The sequence below is a fragment of the Hyla sarda genome, chromosome 10 (genome assembly GCF_029499605.1).
Source record: "Hyla sarda isolate aHylSar1 chromosome 10, aHylSar1.hap1, whole genome shotgun sequence".
Taxonomy (NCBI): Eukaryota; Metazoa; Chordata; class Amphibia; order Anura; family Hylidae; genus Hyla; species Hyla sarda.
Window position 1 is genome coordinate 27,653,291 of NC_079198.1, and position 15,719 is coordinate 27,669,009.

Genomic DNA, 15,719 nt, shown 5'->3' on the forward strand with positions numbered 1-15,719 from the left:
TCCTGTCATTATTATGAAGCCGAACCACTGGTCAGAAAGAACAGGTGACTTCCTCATGGACGCCCTCCAAGAAGATAAGATATTGCATTGATTAGTTTTATTTAAATACTTATCATTGCTTTATTTTTCCAACACAATTTCCTTTTCCCCAGGAAAACATCACCTTAAGAGACCAAGGTATCTTATTGTTCGTATAATAGTGATAGGTATTCAGACAGATATAGATATTCAGACCTGCTTAAAATGATTTACTGTATTTAGAAAGTGTGTCATCTGTGTCCATTATTGTTCCTAGTGTATAAGGTTAGGCTCCTTTCACACTACCGTTTGTGCCCAGCAGTGTGACGTCCGTTAGGAGGATAGCGGGAGAAAAATTTGTGTTTGCAACGTCTTTTTCTCCTGCTATCTTTGGCCACAATAACGGGAGTTATTACGGACGTTAGAAGAATCCCATTCAAGTGAATGGGATCCTCTTTGCCCGTTGTGACTCCCGTTAGGCTCCGTTACAATAACAGACGTTTAGGGTGGAAAAAGTGAAAAGAAGGAAAGAAAAAAGCCCTTAACGTCTGTTTGTAACAGAGCCACTTTATAGTGTGAAAGTAGCCTTAGCCCTTTGAAATTTAACATACACTGCTCAAAAAAATAAAGGGAACACTAAGATAATACATCCTAGATCTGAATGAATGAACTATGAAATCCTTTCGTCTTTACATAGTTGAATGTGTTGACAACAAAATCACACAAAAATTATCAACGGAAATCACATTTATCAACCCATGGAGGTCTGGATATGGAGTCACACTCAAAATCAAAATGGAAAACCACAAACTATAGGCTGATCCAACTTTGATGTAATGTCCTTAAAACAAGTCAAAATGAGGCTCAATAACGCCTGGGCATGCTCCTGATGAGGTGGCATCTCTTGAGGGATGTCCTCCCAGACCTGGACTAAATCATCCGCCAACTCCTGGACAGTCTGTGGTGGATGGAGCGAGACATGATGTCCCAGATGAGCTCAATCGGATTCAGGTCTGGGGAACGGGCGGGCCAGTCCATAGCATCAATGCCTTCCTCTTGCAAGAACTGCTGACACACTCCAGCCACATGAGGTCTAGCATTGTCTTTCATTAGGAGGAACCCAGGGCCAACCGCACCAGCATATGGTATCACAAGGGCTCTGAGGATCTCCTCTTGGTACCTAATGGAAGTCAGGCTACCTCTGGCAAGCACATGGAGGGCTGTGCGTCCCCCCCAAAGAAATGCCACCCCACACCATTACTGACCCACTGCCAAACCGGTCATGCTGGAGGATGTTGCAGGCAGCAGAACGTTCTCCACAGTGTCTCCAGACTCTGTCACATGTGCTCAGTGTGAACCTGCTTTCATCTGTGAAGAGCACAGGGCGCCAGTGGCGAATTTGCCAATCTTGGTGTTCTCTAGCAAATGCCAAACGTCCTGCACGGTGTTGGGCTGTAAGCACAAGCCCCACCTGTGGACGTCCGGCCCTCATACCACGCTCATGGAGTCTGTTTCTGACTGTTTGAGTGGACACGTGCACATTTGTGGCCTGCTGGAGGTCATTTTCCAGGGCTCTGGCAGTGCTCCTCCTTGCACAAAGGCGGAGGTAGCAGTCCTGCTGCTGGGTTGTTGCACTCCTACAGCCTCCTCCACATCTCCTGATGTACTGGCCTGTCTCCTGTTAGCGCCTCCATGCCCTGGACACTATGCTGACAGACACAGCAAACCTTCTTGCCACAGCTTGCATTGATGTGCCATTCTGAAAGAGCTGCACTACCTGAGCCACTTGTGTGAGTTGTAGACTCATTCTCATGGTACCACTAGAGTGAAAGCTCTGCCAGCATTCAAAAGTGATCAAAACATCAGCCAGGAAGCATAGGAACTGAGAAGTTGTCTGTGGTCACCACCTGAAGAACCACTCCTTTATTGGGGGTGTCTTGCTAATTGCCTATCATTTCCACCTGTTGTCTGTTCCATTTGCACAACTGCATGTGAAATTGATGGTCAATCAGTGTTGCTTCCTGAGTGGACAGAGTGATTTCACAGAAGTGTCATTGACTTGGAGTTACATTGTGTTAAGTGTTCCCTTTATTTTTTTTGAGCAGTGTAGTTGCACTGCAATACCAGACATTGCCTATGGACATGAGTGGCACTGTTTGCATGTATGGGTTAGTGGGGGCAGTTAGTCACCATGATTCATCATCTTGAGGGCTTTTCCACATGAGAAAAATTTGTACTAAAAATTCCATCTTGAAATCCTGCGCCAAGCAAATTTGGGTGCTGATTTTGATGCAGAGTTTTTTAAAGCTCCTATTGATTTCAATGGAAGATGGTTTTGAATGCTGATTTCCATGTTAAAATTGCCGCATACTCTTTTGCCTGTGTGAACAAGCTCCAAGTCTTCAGGTCCTTCCTTATTTTTTTTGGATTTTCTCAAACATTTCTTTCCTTTTTTTCCAGCAGCAATAAAATAAAAAAGAAGGCAGCAGCCGAAAGCGAGAAGCTCTACCTGGAGCCGCGATACACAGGGGCTCGAATACTAGATGCTGATGTCCTAATGCTGGTGGCATTACCCAAAGGACTCAATGTAGACGAATGGCTGGCCAGTAACGGTAAGTTGCCCATTCCTTGTACAGTTGTTCTTTTAATACCAAGTCTGTCTAGTGCAGTGGTTCTTAACCTTGTCGGAGGTACTGAACCCCACCAGTTTCATATGCGCATTCACCGAACCCCTCTTAATTGGAAAAATAAAATATGATTTTTTTCAAATTCAAAACATAGGAGGTATATATTTATTTAAGTATATATTTTATACATTTATTACATTAATACAGGTGCACAAAATGAACAAAACCATTAAGACACATTAGGCGCAGGCAGTGTTCCCCCACACATTAGGCGCAGGCAGTGTTCCCCCTACACATTAGGCGCAGGCAGTGTTCCCCCTACACATTAGGCGCAGGCAGTGTTCCCCCTACACATTAGGCGCAGGCAGTGTTCCCCCACACATTAGGCGCAGGCAGTGTTCCTCCTACACATTAGGCGCAGGCAGTGTTCCCCCACATTATGTGGGCCAGTGGTCTTCAACCTGCGGACCTCCAGATGTTGCAAAACTACAACTCCCAGCATGCCCGGACAGCCCGCATGCTGGGAGTTGTAGTTTTGCAACATCTGGAGGTCCGCAGGTTGAAGACAACTGATGTAGGCAGTGTTCCCCCACAGACATACAGCCTCCAGCCATATACAGTGTATGTCTGGAGGCTGTATTCCTGTGTACTGCCCACTTCAGTGCTCTGACCACCGCTCCGGCTATAGCAGTAGGTCTCGGGACCGGTGGTCGGAGCACCGAAGATGACGTGCCGCTGGTCACTTACCAAGCTGGCCAGCGAGAGTCTTCCTCCTTCTCTATCCTCCGATCCCGGCGGCCCTGTGTTTTTAAACTTAACGCGGGGCCGCAGGTAGTTAATAATGATGGGGGGGGGGGGGGGAACAGAGCAAACACCGGCTCTGCTCGGGGCCCCAAGCAATTGCTTGGTTTGCCTGTCCTGTTGCGACCTCCCCCGGGACTGACTCACCGAACCCCTGGGGTTCGATCGAACCCAGGTTAAGAAACACCGCTCTAGATCTTTTGAAAAGTCGGAAAGATGTAGCAGAGCTGAGATTGTCAATTGATACAACTTGTGTTATGAAAAAGTGGTGGTAGCAGTTTGCTGTGAAGCTTTCAGCGTTATCTTACCTTTGTGCAAAATTGGAGTCCTAAAGGGTTAATTGAGAAATTCCACTCTTTCTACCTCTTTATGAACACTAGCCCTCCTGTAGCGGATTATCCTCAATGGGAACCTCTAGTAACAGTCGTACAAATGAAAGGCAGTGTGTTATTATGTGTCTTACGAGCATTTACTAAATGTCTCAATGGGAGAATTCTATAGGCTTGAAAGGAGCTTTTTTTGGCAGTGGAATCTTTTTCTTTCTTTTTAAATGACTTCTTAATAGTGGTAAATGCCGCATTCAATGTCCTGAAAGCTTGTCGTGACTTTAACATCTTAAAGGAGTTATCCTGGAATAGAAAAACATAACTGCTTTTTTTCTATAAGCGGCGCCACCCTTATCCTCAGTTTGTATGTGGTTTTGAAACCCAGTTTCATTGGATTGAATGAAGCCAAGTTGTAATACCCCACACAACCTGAGGACAGTGGTGGCACTGTTTATGGAAGAAAGCAGCCATGTATTTATTTTTTTATTTTTTTTATAACCCCTTTTTTTTATATAGCCCCTGTAAAATCCATAGTAGAGTAGGGCTAAGGCAGATGCTCATAGTCACTCACAGCAAGCAGTGATCTTGAAAATGATGAGGAATCAAAACACAAAGTCTATTTGAATATTTTATTATATAGTGATTTAAAGGGGTACGCCGGTGGAAAACATTTTTGGGAAATCAACTGGTGCCAGAAAGTTAAACAGATTTGTAAATTACTTCTATTTAAAAATCTTAATCCTTCCAATACTTATCGTCTGCTGTAAGTATGCTCCACAGGATGTTCTTCTTTTTTTTAATGTCTTTTCTCTGCTGACACCTCTGTCCATGTCAGGAACTATCCAGAACAGGAGAGGTTTGCTATGGGGATTTGCTCCTGCTCTGGACAGTTCCTAACCTGGACAGAGGTGTCAGCAGAGAGCACTGTGGTGAGACAGAAAAGACATAAAAAAAAAAAATGTAAAAAAAACTTCCTGTGGAGCATACAGCAGACGATAAGTACTGGAAGGATTAAGATTTTTTTAATAGAAATAATTTACAAATCTGTTTAACTTTCTGGCACCAGTTGATTAAAAATTTTTTTTTTCCACCGGAGTACCCCTTTAAGCTTTATTGCCTCCAAACTAGAATTTTTTTTTTTTTTTTTTATCTAAGAGCCGAGGAACATGCTCTCGAATCACCCAAAGTGCAAGAAAAAGTGCAACGTGTTACACTAAAAAAGTGCACAAAGGATGCAGTTGTCTATCGCAAGCTCTTCTCCGATAGGAGAGAGGCCCCCCAATAATCCATACCATTCGCCTCCGGACCAAAAGGTACCTGCAAGTTTCCAGGTTCGATGTCCCATTTCGCCGAGCTACTAAGGGACCACAAATGCTCCCAGCATCCCCCTTGGCGTTAGCCAGGGTATCTGCCCGCAGAGCCAATAACGGTCGGTACCCGCCGGGAATACCCAGGGTTTTTTGCAGGGAGGTGCGGAACCTGATGTTCACACACACCTCCCCTAGACCGCCAGGAGGGACACCCAGAAGGGTTACCACATCCTAACAATCCTGTGCACACAACATGCAAAAAGTGACGCAATGACAAAAAAGAAATCAATAAGTGAATGTGCGCAGGTATACTGCCTGGACATCCGTCCGGATCTATAAAAAATTTCTCTGATCCTAGCCAGAAGGCCGGGAATCAAGAGGTGCATGCCAAAAGGTGAAGAGATCATGGTGCCCGTGCTTCCACTCAGTGAGTCAGTACTCCCAGTGAGTTTTGGCACCTCGGGGTCACCACTCCCCGAGGCACTAAAGTACCTCGGCTCTAGACCCTCTCAGCCTCATGGCGAGACCCGGAGTAAACAGGTCACATCAGGTCAGCCGTCGAGTTGATTCCTCATAACCAGCCCCGGAACACCTGCCCCCTACTACCCATCCCCACCAGCTCCAAACTGGCCAGAAGCTGATAAGAACAGATACTACACTTGATCTTGGCCATAAGGCCGAGAAGAGAAAAAACCTGGGTTGTCCCAAGATAGACAATTCTTAGCTATCCTGTGGAGGCCTGACAGATGGGACCCTCACCTATCTTAAGAATTGGAGTCACTCTATCGGACTAGGGGAGATAACCATTGACTGAACTCTACTATCTCAATCAATCTTATAGAGGTTGAATGGATAGGCTGCCCCCATTCATAAGGGAACCAAGCATCCCATCATTGCTGAGGATTCCAATGGGCAGACCCCTACCAGTCAGAAGCTAATCACACATATCCACATGATAGGTGATAAGTGTCTGTCTTGGGACAACCCACAACCATCACCATGATCAACTAATCTCTAGGGGTCTGATAACAGCGGCCACTGCAGGGGAAATGTAGTATTGCATGTCACCTTTTGAAATGTCTCGGTCTTGTTTGTCTGTATGATGAAATCCACCTTGTACTCGTCTATTACATATTTGTCATACCATTCACACCTGCATACTGCTTTGTGGCCAGGTTTTGAAGTCTGCATAACACAGAAGCTGACAAAATGTCTTCTAGACCTGTCCTGCATGTCTCTGACATTGTGTTCTGCCTCCAGTGTTTGCATTGGGTGATGAGAACGTGGTGTTTGTTGCTCTGGGTGAAGCATGTGTGTGTTTTTCTCACTGCGGTATGTGGATGACTACTGCCCTTTATATAATGGTCACATACCTGGTGCCTGAGTAAGAATACTATTTCTGAGCTGTGTTGTAGCAGTAGCCATGGTCTGTGATAGAACTACAATTACCAGCTCTCCGTATCCTTATAAGAAAGTGCAAAAAAACACCCATTTAGACTTGTGGACTGGAAGCCATCCAAGATGGCAACCGCCAAGTTCATATATATATATATATATATATATATATATATATATATATATATATGAATTTCTTTTCAAATACTGACAGCTCTCTCTATTTAATATATTGGTGGATAGCGCTGTTCATCCCAATCTTCCTGGTCCATGAATACAATGGAGGCTGAAGACACAAAGAACAGGAGAAGATGGCAAACAATACAGATTTATATGCCATTTTTATGAGTATATCACATAAAAATATGAAAGTAGACTTGGCACTTGATTGATGAATTATAGATTTTAATTTTAACAATCCACATACATATATTTAATGTTTCGGAACGTCGAGACCGAAACGTTAAATATATGTATGTGGATTGCTAAAAGAGAGTGCCATATTTTGATATTCACATAAAAATGTTCTTAAAGGGGTATTCCGCTGCTTAGCGTTTGGAACAAACTGTTCCGAACGCTGGAGCTGGCGCCGGGAGTTTATGACTTTATAGCCCCACCCCCTTATGATGTCACACCCCGCCCCCTCAATGCAAGTCTATGGGAGGGGGCGTGACGGCTGTCACGCCCCCTCCCATAGACTTGCATTGAGGGGGTGGGGTGTGATGTCATGAGGGCGCGGGGCTATGATGTCACGAGCTCCCAGCTCCAGCGTTCGGAACAGTTTGTTCCAAATACAGAGCAGCGGAGTACCCCTTTAATGTGTGATACCTCTAGGATCCCCCTTTTCCATATTGTGATGGTGGAGCAGCAGAAAAGCATACTGTAAGCACTGCCCTCTTCATTACAGTTTATGAAGAGGGCAATGTGGACCACTATGGGGCCTGCTGTCTTTGTTCCGCTCCCTCTGTTGGCCAACGTTGGCCATTTCGTAGGGTTACGAGACCCCCTTCTTTCTATTGGTGAGGATACTAGAAGTATATGTGGTCAAAATATCTCTTTAAATCGGGCCAGACACAATACTGTAGAGTTTGACTACATAGGAGCCAGCTTGGTTCTCTTAGTAGCCAACAATATATGACGATTAAAAAACTAGAGACTAAAGAGGCGCCACCAGCAAATTCCCAGTCTGGTTGACTACTTGTTTCCTCGGGCGCAGTTCTTTGGCGTCGGCAGAACATCTATAATTCTTCGTCATTGCTCTGCGGCATTCCTGTCCCACTTTCCAGCATCTTTTGGATCAGGACTGTGCTTCATACATCATACCGACCCCAACAAGCCAACCCTGAAGACTGGATGAACACTGCGGCTGGATCAGCCCACACTTCCAAATGAATAGGACATGTGGCCGCTGAAACCAGCGCGGTTCTTACCATATGAATTGAATTTGTGGCTGGAACGGTTTAATTTACTCTTCTGAGACCTCAATGAGTCAACATCATTGGTTTATTGCATTCATCGCCCTCCGCTTTAGTTTAGCATCACCTGCTTTGAAGAGATCATTACGTTGAACTTTCAACATGCGGCTCCCACTTGGTTATAAATCAACTATTCGCTTGAAATGTATTTATAATTCTGCGGGCAGGTAACAACTTAAGTAATTTAGGAGGATTCTGAACATTGTAAGAAACTAGACCCACTAGAGCGAGAACTGTATACGGGGGCCCTGTTTACATTGGGTGTTACTGAGGTACAAGTTTTCATTAGACGTAAAGGGGTATTTACGCATAATGGCTTCCCGCCCCCCCTCAGGCCAGTGGAAATGGCCAGTAAGCCATTACGTCAGATGGGAATGCCCCTTTTATTACAGATTTAAAGGGGAACTCCGGTGGAGGAAAAATGTTTTCAAATCATCTGATGCCAGAAAGTTAAACAGATTTGTAAATGACTTCTATTTAAAAATCTTAACCCTTCCTGTACTTATCAGCTGCTGTATACTACAGAGAAAGTTGTGAAGTTCTTTCCAGTCTGACCACAGTGCTCTCTGCTGACACCTCTGTCTGTCTCAGGAACTGTTCAGAGCAGGAGAGGTTTTCTATGGGGATATGCTTCTAATCTGGACAGTTCCTGACACGGACAGAGGTGTCAGCAGAGAGCACTGTGGTCAGACTGGGAATACCTGCACAATTTTCTCTGTAGTATACAGCAGCTGATACGTACTGGAAGGATTAAGATTTTGAAATAGAAGTCATTTACAAATCTGTTTTAACTTTCTGGCACTAATTGATTTGAAAACATTTGTTTTCCACTTGTTTCCACTGAAGTTCCCCTTTAAGGCATGTTCCCAAGGGACTGAAACAATGCAGATTTAGAATCCCCTATTGAATTCTCTATTAATCCCTAAATTGCAGAATTTCACTCCCATGTGAACATGGCCTAAAAGAAAATATTTGATCCCCTATCCAATGCAATGGCAAAACTCTAGATACAACATATAAGTAGAGTGGTTACGATATCTAAATCTGGTTACAGACTAGATATTATAGATGGCTGAAAACGCAGAATTCCCCCATATGTGAGAGAAGCATCTGTGCCCCAAGGAACCAAGCAAGCAAAACCCATTGAGGGCAACCCATGACCTATGATGGTGTCCTCCAACCTGTGGCTCTCCAGAGAATGCTGCTTTCAGGGTATGCTGGGACCAGTGGTTTAACCATAGATTGGAGACCAATGCCTTAGTATTGTATACATCTTGAAAATCCATTTTGGATCTATGGAAATCCTAATAACATTTAGGGCAGGGTTGCAGAGGGCGCACCTGCAGCGTATTTCATGCTGCGGATGCGCCTGCGGCAGTCACAGAGGGACTGTAGAGCGAGCTCCCGGCTACCGCCGGGAGCTCGCTCTGCAGTCCCTCTGTGACTGCTGTTGGCGCATCCCCAGCGTGAAATGCGATGCGGATCCGCCCCGTGTGACCCTGCCCTTAAAGGGATTGTGTAGTTTATGCACACCCTATGAGGGCATGTGTGGTATTTGAGAAGTACATTTCTCCCTTTACACTTGTGTAACATTCACAGCAGTAAGATCCTCACTTTGGGCATTGTTTAAAGAGGTACTCCGCTGGAAGACATTTTCTTTTAAATCAACTGGTGTCAGAAAGTTCAACAGATTTGTAAATGACTTCTTTTAAAAAAAATCTTAATCCTTCCAGTACTTATCAGCTGCTGTTTTCTAAAGAGGAATTTCTTTTCTTTTTTAATTTCCTTTCTGTCTGACCACAAGTGCTCTCTGCTGACACCTCTGCCCATGTCAGGAACTGTCCAGAGCAGGATAGGTTTGCTATGGGGATTTGCACCTACTCTGGACAGTTCCTAAAATGGACAGAGGGGTCAGCAGAGAGCACTGTGGTCAGGCAGAAAGGAAATTCAAAAAGAAAAGAACTTCCTGTGGAGCATACAGCTGCTAAGGACTGGAAGGATTAAGATTTTTTGATAGAGGTAATTTACAAATATGTTTAACTTTCTGACACCAGTTGATAAAAATTTTTTTTTTCCAGGGGAGTACCCCTTTAAGATGCCTTTGCCCAAACTGTACAATACTCTTAAACCTGCACCCTGAGAATTCACTTTTATCAAGACTCCTTGGCACAATGACTGTCTCACGGATGAGTGCAGCTAGTTCTACATCTGGAGTTCATTTGGTGCTGATCTTTAAAGGCGGATTACTGGGTCTGATTTCCAATTTCTCATCCAGCTCTTTGACCACAAACTCTCTCCTCCCAGCTCCTCAGAGTTTTCCTTTTTTTTCTGCTGGGAGAGCAGGCTCTGTTTAAATTGCTACTTGTATATCATAGGGGTTAGACATACTATAGAGTTATGGTACATAGGAGACCTCCCTGTTAAAGGAGTTCTCCAACTGAAATCTTTTATCCCCCGCTGTGCCCGGGTTGTAAAACTATACATAATAAACTTTAACTTACCTGCCTACGATCCCCCGTTCTTCCGATATCGCCGCCCGTTCTCCGGTCCCTGTCAGCTTCCTCTTCCTGCGGGTCGGTGACTTCACTCTGCGCTCAGCCTATCAGCGGCCGCGACGGGACATTGCTGCGGCCGCTGATAGGCTGAGCGCAGAGTGAAGTCACCGACCCGCAGGAAGTGGAAGAGACCGGGACCGGAGAACGGAAGGGCGATATCGGAACAACGGGGGATCGTAGGCAGGTAAGTGAAAGTTTATTATGTATAGTTTTACAGCCCGGGCCCAGCGGGGGTTAACAGTTTTAGCTTAGAGAACTCCTTTAAATATAGATGGCGCCAGTATGGAGCACCACATTAAAGGGGTACTCCACTGGAAAACTTTTTGTTTTTAAATCAACTGGTGCCAGAACGTTAAACAGATTTGTAAATGACTTCTATTAAAAAATCTTAATCCTCCAAGTACTTATCAACTGCTAAATGATTCACAGGAAGTCCCTTTCTTCTTTTTGAATTTCTTTTCTGTCTGACCACAGTGCTTTCTCTGCTGACACCTCTGTCCATGTCAGGAACTGTCCAGAGCAGGAGAGGTTTGCTATGGGGATTTGCTCCTACTCTGGACAGTTCCTAAAATGGACAGAAGTGTCGGCAGAGAGCACTGTGGTCAGACTGAAATTCAAAAAGAAAAGAACTTCCTCTGTAGTATACAGCAGCTGATAAGTACTGGAAGGATTAAGATTTTTAAATAGAAGTCATTTACAAATCTGTTTAACATTCTGGCACCAGTTGTTTTAAAATTAAATCCCGTAGCCTACTAAGACAATTTTGCACTCGTTGCCCACCACATGTGGTTGCTATCTTGTGTGCATGCATGCCGCAGCTGCATTGTGGGACCCTACCAAACATCACTGCAGAGTGAAATTAGACGTAATCTCTCTGTCCGCAGAGAACGAGCCACTCTTTGCAGGAGACTCTCCTCTATGATGACCTTTTATATGGTACGGACATGTGCTGTCCAGTGGGAGCCATCTCAGTTCAGACAGTTCAGCAATATTTGACAAAATGACTCTTATTAGCTGTAAATTACAACTCCACTCTTTTTTCTTCTTCAGCCTCTGCCTTCTACAACCATGTCAGTCTCATGTATGGTTCTATATCCGAATTCTGCACAATATCATCTTGTCCAACAATGAAGGCCTGGTCAACGTAAGTACTCCAAGTTTTAGAACTATAATTTTTTTTCAATCTTCCTGTCTTTATGTGAAATGCATCCCTAATTACATGTTTTCTAGGACTAGAGACCAGACAGAACTGAACCTTTAATCTAAATAAGAGTGTATAAGACCTCATGTATATGTCTGTATTACAGATCTGCTTTGTATAGACCCGTAATATGGTGCCCATCTGTAACTCATTGTTCTCAGGGATTCTATTCTATTCTAGAAGATGTTCTTGGGGATTCTAGTCTATAATAGATGTTCACATGGTTTCCATTCTATGCTGGAAGATGTTCTCAAGGATTCTCTTCTAAACTAGATGTTCTCGAGGATTCTAGTCTATTCTAGAAGATGTTCTCGAGGATTCTAGTCTATTCTAGAAGGTTCTTGAGGATTCTACACTATGCTAGATGTTCTCGAGGATTCTAGTCTATGCTAGAAGATGTTTTCGAGGATTCTAGTCTATTCTAGAAGATGTTCTCGAGGATCAAGGATTCTCTTCTACACTAGATGTTCTCGAGGATTCTAGTCTATTCTAGAAGATGTTCTCGAGGATTCTAGTCTATTCTAGAAGATGTTCTTGAGGATTCTAGTCTATGCTTGATGTTCTCGAGGATTCTAATCTATTCTAGAAGATGTTCTCGAGGATTCTAGTCTATGCTAGAAGATGTTCTCGAGGATTCTAATCTATTCTAGATGTTCTCGAGGATTCTAGTCTATGCTAGAAGATGTTCTCGAGGATTCTAGGCTATTCTAGAAGATGTTCTCGAGGATTCTAGTCTATGCTAGAAGATGTTCTCGAGGATTCTAGTCTATTCTAGAAGATGTTCTTGAGGATTCTAGTCTATGCTAGAAGATGTTTTCGAGGATTCTAGTCTATTCTAGAAGATGTTCTCGGGGATCAAGGATTCTCTTCTACACTAGATGTTCTCGAGGATTCTAGTCTATTCTAGAAGATGTTCTTGAGGATTCTAGTCTATGCTAGAAGATGTTCTCGAGGATTCTAGTCTATTCTAGAAGATGTTCTTGAGGATTCTAGTCTATGCTAGAAGATGTTTTCGAGGATTCTAGTCTATTCTAGAAGATGTTCTCGGGGATCAAGGATTCTCTTCTACACTAGATGTTCTCGAGGATTCTAGTCTATGCTAGAAGATGTTCTCGAGGATTCTAGTCTATGCTAGAAGATGTTCTCAAGGATTCTAGTCTATTCTAGAAGATGTTCTCGAGGATTCTAGTCTATGCCAGAAGATGTTCTCGAGGATTCTAGTCTAAGCTAGATGTTCTCGAGGAATCTAGTCTATTCTAGAAGATGTTCTCGAGGATTCTAGTCTATGCTTGATGTTCTCGAGGATTCTAGTCTATTCTAAAAGATGTTCTCGAGGAATCTAGTCTAAGCTAGAAGATGTTCTCGAGGATTCTAGTCTATGCTAGAAGATGTTCTCGAGGATTCTAGTCTATTCTAAAAGATGTTCTCGAGGATTCTAGTCTAAGCTAGAAGATGTTCTCGAGGATTCTAGTCTATGCTAGAAGATGTTCTCGAGGATTCTAGTCTATGCTAGAAGATGTTCTCGAGGATTCTAGTCTATGCTAAAAGATGTTCTCGAGGATTCTAGTCAATGCTAAAAGATGTTCTCGAGGATTCTAGTCTGCTAGAGGCAATAAATATGGTGTTATGGGGGCAAAATATGGCAGCACATAGAGATCCTGCTGGCCAATAATATGGAATGGCCCAAAATAGGCACTTCATGTTCTGCTGTACAGGGTCCACACCAGTGCCATGTATATACACCCTTAGCCAGTTGCATGGTGTCTTCTTTTAAGAAAAACAGCACAAGATAGAGAAGTGCAGTGAAAAGGTAAAATGTTTAAATTCAGCAAATAGATCCTGAGAAGGTCAAGCACTTTGAGTTTGGGAATTTAGATTGAGAAGTGGGTGATTTGCACTGTGTTCAGTCATTGAAATCCCTGGGAACATCATTGACTTGAAGTAGGTTATTGCTGTGTGCAACGGTCTAATACCTTGGTGGGTAAAATGCGTCCCACCTCACGATCACATCATGCCCCCCGGGCTGTGAGTAACTTTCCTCTGGCCTTTTTGCTGCTGGTTGTGACACAGTAGGCCTCATGATCTGTCAATTATTAACTTACGGTCAAGGCCGCGTGAACACTCCATCTGTTTCTGCATGAGTTGCCAGCAGGGTATTGGTGGGGGTCTGTACCACATTCAGAAGAGTGTATATAGCACATATAGTAATCATTGTCGCATAAAAACTGCTTGTAGAAACTTGATATTTACATCTAGTAGGACAATGGTCTTCCAGACTGCGGACCTCCAGCTGTTGCAAAACTACAACTCCCAGCATGCCCGGACAGCCAACGGCTGTCCGGGCATGCTGGGAGTTGTAGTTTTGTAACAACGGGAGGTCCACATGGGTAATAGGGTGATTTTTAAGGAAATTTACATTGAAGCATCCACACCCACACAACCTAAGTCGTGTGTTTCCAACCTCATCAAGGGTGCCATGAAATTCCCTCCATATGTATCGCCCGTATGGAAACACTCCAGGAAAAGTGGATACTCTATTAAAGCATAGTGAAGAATCTTAGGGGGCGGAGCATGATGCAAGAAATACAAGCACCGCCCCTGCAGATCCTGCACTAGAAATAAATGTTTACCATGCATGGAGGTAATAGAAGCATATTGCTCAGTATTATAACTTGGCATCATGGGCTTAAAGGCTGAAGGAGAGAAAATTCTGAAATACCCCTTTAATTTCATATAGTCTGACCAACACCAAGTAGTTAAAGTGGTACTCCAATGGAAAACTCGTGTGACCCTGCCCTTAAAGGGATTGTGTAGTTTATACACACACTATGAGGGCAGGTGTGGTATTTGAGAAGTACATTTCTCCCTTTACACTTGTGTAACATTCACAGCAGTAAGATCCTCACTTTTGGCATTGTTTAAAGAGGTACTCCGCTGGAAGACATTTTTTTTTTAAATCAACTGGTGCCAGAAAGTTCAACAGATTTGTAAATCACTTCTATTTAAAAAAAATCCTAATCCTTCCAGTACTTTTTAGGGGCTGTATACTAAAGAGAAATCCAAAAAAAGAAATGCATTTCCTCTGATGTCATGACCACAGTGCTCTCTGCTGACCTCTGCTGTCCATGTTAGGAACTGTGTAGAGCAGCATATGTTTGCTATGGGGATTTTCTCCTGCTCTGGACAGCAGAGGTCAGCGGAGAGCACTGTGGTCATGACATCAGAGGAAATGCATTTCTTTTTTGGATTTCTCTTTAGTATACAGCCCCTAAAAAGTACTGGAAGGATTAAGATTTTTTAATAGAAGTGATTTACAAATCTGTTTAACTTTCTGGCACCAGTTGATTTAAAAAAAAAAGTTTTCCACGGGAGTACCCCTATAAATCTATTTACTTAAATGGATCCAGTTATCAGTTTCATGGTCCCTGAACCACAAGTCATTTGGGCAAGTGGCTTCTGCTGGCCTTGATCGATAGATCTGTCGCTATACTGAATTTGGACACTTTTTTTTTTTTTTTTGTGTATAGTTTAGTTGCCCATCTATAGTTCTAAAGTGGGGGGGAGGGAAAGTATGTGTATAGCCATTTCCTATTGGGTCTTGGTTGTGACAGAGTTCTGTAGAACTTTTTGTCCTGAAGTGTCGGAAGCCTTACAGATGTCATTTTTTATAAACACCATAAAATGGAGGTAAAGAATCCCAGGGAAAAATTTCTAGTAATACGCCCTTTGTTCCTGAAAACTCCCCCTTCCCCCTAAAAGAGCGATAGTCTGCAGCAGGCACAAAGCATTCTGATAATAAACATGTACAAGTATAGGCCTGCACAGCTACTTCTGCACATGAGGAATCCGGCTGCACCTTTTAAAGGATAAAAATTCCTTTTCCACTTGGCATGGAGCCTGGTTTAAAAAGGGGGGGGGGGGGGGGGAGTGAAAACATCATAAAATGCCTGTGAGCTAAATTTAACTGGATTCTCTCTGGACAGTTCCACTGTTTATTGGACCAGTATAAAC

General features: G+C 43.5%; 1 protein-coding gene, 1 long non-coding RNA gene and 1 pseudogene across 14 annotated transcripts in view; 1 reads left to right on the forward strand and 2 right to left on the reverse strand.

Annotated features, from left to right (window-relative positions):
- The window catches only part of LOC130293348 (MOB kinase activator 2-like), a 173,523-nt gene that overhangs the window by 144,474 nt on the left and 13,330 nt on the right, over window positions 1-15,719 (forward strand). For 8 of the 13 annotated variants that reach the window (XM_056541918.1, XM_056541919.1, XM_056541923.1 and 5 more), the window contains 2 exons: window positions 2,479-2,630; window positions 11,558-11,651. In XM_056541918.1, the coding sequence (XP_056397893.1) occupies window positions 2,479-2,630; window positions 11,558-11,651 (246 nt within the window). The remainder of the gene's footprint in view (window positions 1-2,478; window positions 2,631-11,557; window positions 11,652-15,719) is intronic. The other 5 variants (XM_056541928.1, XM_056541927.1, XM_056541929.1 and 2 more) reach the window with 1 other exon arrangement.
- The window catches only part of LOC130293349 (uncharacterized), a 133,490-nt gene that overhangs the window by 82,215 nt on the left and 35,556 nt on the right, over window positions 1-15,719 (reverse strand). The window lies entirely within an intron of this gene.
- On the reverse strand, window positions 5,566-5,771 carry LOC130294789 (U2 spliceosomal RNA; annotated as a pseudogene).